The following is a 4,652-nucleotide window of genomic DNA, read 5'->3' as shown; positions in this document are numbered from 1 at the left end:
CCAGGGGGAGAACGAAAGTCAAACAGCCACCACAACTATGTTAGTCACATATGGCGCTTCGTGCTGTGTGTGATGTTACATAGGTTCCTTTTTCTTGATATATCTTGTTAGGATTTGTGTTTCTGTACGTATATACATGCAGACAAGAGTGGGTACATCACACACTCAATCTTCAAGCAAACTGAAGCAACAAACCAGCAGATATGAAAATGAATGGAAAAGAAGAAGAAGAATATATATATATATATATATACACATACATATATATATATGTATATACACATATATATATATATATATATATACACATATATATATATGTATATACACATATATATATATGTATATACACATATATACACACACATACATATATATATATATAAATCTGAAAAACACTATTGTAAAAAAAAGAAGAAGAAATATTGTCTTTGTTTAACAAACAATTATTGTACACACGACTGTGAGACAAAGGGAGAGGTGCAAGCCATAAGCTAACTACCTAGCAAGCCACTGAGAAGGATTAGCAATGAGAGCTGAGAGTGTGTGATAAGTGACAGGTGCCTGCGTTGGGACAAGTATTTCCACCCCTCTTGCTGAAAACAAGGGAGAGTGGTGGGGTGGAGGCAAGCGCGCCTGCCGCTCCCCACGCTGTCCGCAGAATGTGATGAGTGTGTGTGTGATTCTCATCCATCCCCTTCAAGCCGCCTCATTCCATCGCCACGCTCCCCACAAACACCGTCTTTGAGCAATGCTTGTTGGTTTGTTTTTGCTTGTAGTTGAACTGAAATGAGGGGCATCGGCGCTCTCTGTGAGTGCAGAGACGAGAGAGAGAGGGCAGGTGTGTTGTGGGTTTAAGGGGCGGTCGGAGGCCGCGCCGGTGTCGGGGGGGAAGGCCTCTCTAGTTGAAGACTTTGGGGGGCTCCTCGGGACGTCTGGTCTGGACGATCTGCTGCTTTGGCCGCGCTGCCTCATCCTCCTCCGTCTCGCTCTCGCACACGTGGACGACCACGCTGGGGGTGGACTCTGTCCCCGCGTGGAGCTCGTACTTTTCACCTGAATGAGAGGGACGGAGGGGAAGGTTGGGAGGAGTTACAAAAAACAGTCTAGTCTTACTCTTGAAGAGGTAGTGGTGCAAAGTAAGTCAGTCCATTTATTTAAGCACTATACTGAAAGGATAGGACTCCCACAAAAAGACCAAAACAACAATGAAGCAATCCTACTAACAAGTATTATCTGTCAGACAGATATCTACAGGACAGATAGAACTTATTTCTCTGTCCCATAGATCTCCACTTTTGCACTAAAACAGATGCATTGCAGTTTATTTCAAGCCATTTCATTCCGGTGTACGACTCACTGCCGGGGTCTCCAACTTTCTTCATCTAAGAGCTACTTTAAAATAACAAAAGTGGCCATGAGCTACTTGCATCACATTGCTTATTTACATTTATTTACATAACACACATAAGCTGAATGTACCTACTGTTGTACACAAGTCTTACGAACAATCGTAACTTCACGTCAAGGTTGATGACTATTTGACGCTTCTTTTAGCCCACACTGTTAGCCACATCACTGAAAATATTCACATCAGCGTCCAGGAAAAAATGTACACTTTACACGTCTATGGCCCACAAAGTTAGCTGCCTCAGTTTTAACATGAAAAATGAAAAATATAAATTTAAAAATGGTAATTTCGTGTCTCAGTTTGTCAACCTACTGGCGAGCTACTGGAAACCTGCTCGCGAGCTACCGGTAGCACACAAGCTACTTGTTGGAGACCCCTGCACTAGAAAACCAAATATGTAGTAATCCAGGTTGAAAATAGTCCCTTGTACATTTTACTCTTTCTTTGAATATTGTTTGCTAAAAACTACAGTATCCAGTTGTTTCAAGAAATCATTTAGCCATTAAAAAAAATGTATATATAACTTTATATTTGTTGTCCCTGTTGATGGTAATTAAACTTCCAATCTACTCTATTTATACAGTATACACAGTTAAAACAATTACATTCAAGGCATTGGTAATAATCCTTTATTATCATACAAATAAGCATCTTAGATTCTTCATAATATGTGCATTTACTTTTGATACACACACCCATTTTCCTGATTATACTATTCAGAATGATCCGTTACTTATTTAACTTGCATGCAAAACACTGTCTGAAAAGGCAGTGAGACAAGCTTACGCAGCTAGGGTTGAAATAGTGTGTTGGTGAAGTTTATCCTGTATTTATTGCTACTATTTATTACACATTGAGAATATTTAATTTACAGCACAAGATGATCTACTGTTTGTCTGTCAATTGTGTAGAAGATCCGCTCGGCACACGGCTTCAAGAGAAAACAAAGAGACTTTCCTTGGAATAGTTCTGCCTTTTGTCCAGATGCCAAACTCAGCGGACTCAGATTGAAAACACAAACGCTTGCTAGATTGTATCACAGTTGCCATGGAGATGAGATCAGACAGCTGGCAGACAGGAGGAAATTGGTCTAGTAGCGTTTTCACTGTGGTGCCAAACAGAAAGACGGGGGGTGAATAGAGTCCTGCTGTTACCGCGGGGAGTTGACAGAGGGAGTCAGAGCGCCGTGCTGCGGCCCGGTGCTTATCTGCTTTGAGATGGCAGGATGTGAGGCACCGAACAAAAGCCACTTCCTGATTCCTCATGTTGCTATGGTAACAGCAGAATGTGTCAAACGTGATCCTCTGGGATAAACAGTGTGTTGTGTGTGTTTGGGAGCATTTGGTAGGTTTAATCATGTTTTGGTTGATAACAAAAAGAGTGTTGTGTTTAACTGAATACAATCTTCAAAGTAATATCTTCCGGTTTAAACGTGCAGTTTTGCTGAGATGGAAGGAAGCCGCCCCACCCACACATTCTTCATGGCATGAGATCATAATGTCTTGCCTGAAGACATTTTACATTTGGAGGCCCTTTCAAACGTACTTTCATGTCTCCCATGTGATACGAGTATGTGGTGTTGTCACTGACCGCTTACACTCAACTCATAGACTCCGAAACATTTTACACACGTACCTGTTCATTTTGTTATTGTTTATTTTGTTTTATTGTATTTATTCCTTTGGTATTATTCTCATTTAATCTCTTCCTCATATATCAATTGTAAACACCATTTTTGTTCTCACTATAACTACATTTGTTAAAACGTATTCTATTTATTTAGTCAGTCTGTTCCAAACTTAATGATTTGCTAAATGACCAGTTAGGTTTTGAGGTTGTGCAAGTTTGTTTGTTTTTGATAATTATTTTGGGTTGAAAATGAATAAAAAGAGAAAAAAATATGTCATGTTTTCCACTTCATCAACATGAGCAGAGGTACATACACAAACCTGGACAGACATTGTGGACATGACACACCTTTCTATGTGTGTTAGGTGGCATTTTATAAAAGGTTGCTGCAATCTAAAATCTTGTCAGACAGAGGCAGACAGAGGCGCCATTATTTCTGAGCGGAGAAGGTGACTGGTGAACAAGGCGGCCGGGAAAGATCCAAATGTAAATGTGCAGCCTACGCCGGGTACACTTACTGAAATTGTAATAGGATGGGAACTGCAAAAAGATCTTTTTATTTTAAAGTGAAGCTGATCTACACATATAATCACAACATAAGCTGAAGTTTGTTTACATACTTTGACCTCAACAAGATGGCCGCATGGTCACTTTCCAGAATGCGGGTAGCCATGCCGACCTATAGCTGTTTTTAAATGGCGTGTAGCATTGATCCGGAGTGTTTGTTCCCCTTGTCGCATTACACACCATTTCCTTTGTGTTGTATCTGTGTTGTATATGTATATTTATTGTGTAAGTATGAGCATATTGGACAAGCTTGTTGAACATTAAACATTGACTGAGTACTGACCAGGTCCTAGCTTGGCTACTGCACACAGCAGGTCGTAGTTGATGCCGGGCGTAGCGTCTTCGCTCTGGCTCCAGCCCACGGGTGGCGAGGCAGGCGGCGAGATCAGAAACTGTTTGACGGGTTGGGGAGGGGCAAGGTACGACTTGTCAATGTTCTCATCCCCATTCTGGACCTATCGAGAGGAGAGGAAATTGATAAAGGCTGTAAGCGCTCTAAAGAGGAGATCAAAGTGATACAGAGTGGGTGATGCTCTCTGGGAAAAATACACCTGTCTCATGGTACACTGGATAGAGGACATGGCTGCAACCTAAATTCAAGCCATACTGCCTTTGGAAAGTAACAGTAGACACATTGAGGCAAATTCATAGTTTTTCAACCATGAAAAGCTCCTCAAAGAAAGGTCAAATTGGGATATTTGTAATCTTGATACTTTACAGCAGGGGTATTCAATTAAATTTCTAAGAGGTCCAGATAGAGAAGATTTTGTCACGCAAAGGTCCACAATATCACAATGACTAACTTGCGTTATCATTCAGAACCACAGCCTAATAGTTGTATGAAAATATGTAAGTATCCCAGTCAACAAACTACAGTCAAAATAAAAGTAAAATTCAATAATATTTCAACAATATTTATTGTCAGTTTATTTATTGAACTGTAGGGATCATAAATAAGAAGTACTCTATAAAATAAAGGCTGCATTTAAAAATAAATGATAAATACATCTCAAAATAAAGTGCTACATTTTTATAAAAATTAAAT

The 4,652-nt window shown here is 40.1% G+C and overlaps 1 protein-coding gene across 3 annotated transcripts in view; it reads right to left on the bottom strand.

Moving 5' to 3' along the window:
- Positions 1-379: 379 nt before the first annotated feature.
- rcan3 (regulator of calcineurin 3) overlaps positions 380-4,652 on the bottom strand; it is a 36,834-nt gene continuing 32,561 nt past the window's right edge. For 2 of the 3 annotated variants that reach the window (XM_034858357.1, XM_034858356.1), the window contains exons 4-5: positions 3,891-4,062; positions 380-1,056 (exon numbers count right to left, since the gene is read on the bottom strand). In XM_034858357.1, the coding sequence (XP_034714248.1) occupies positions 902-1,056; positions 3,891-4,062 (327 nt within the window). In that variant the 3' untranslated portion in view covers positions 380-901. The remainder of the gene's footprint in view (positions 1,057-3,890; positions 4,063-4,652) is intronic. The other variant, XM_034858358.1, reaches the window with a different exon arrangement.

This window comes from Etheostoma cragini, chromosome 20 (assembly GCF_013103735.1).
Source record: "Etheostoma cragini isolate CJK2018 chromosome 20, CSU_Ecrag_1.0, whole genome shotgun sequence".
Lineage (NCBI taxonomy): Eukaryota > Metazoa > Chordata > Actinopteri > Perciformes > Percidae > Etheostoma > Etheostoma cragini.
The sequence above is the reverse complement of the archived record's forward strand: the minus strand, read 5'-3'. Positions and strand labels throughout refer to the sequence as shown.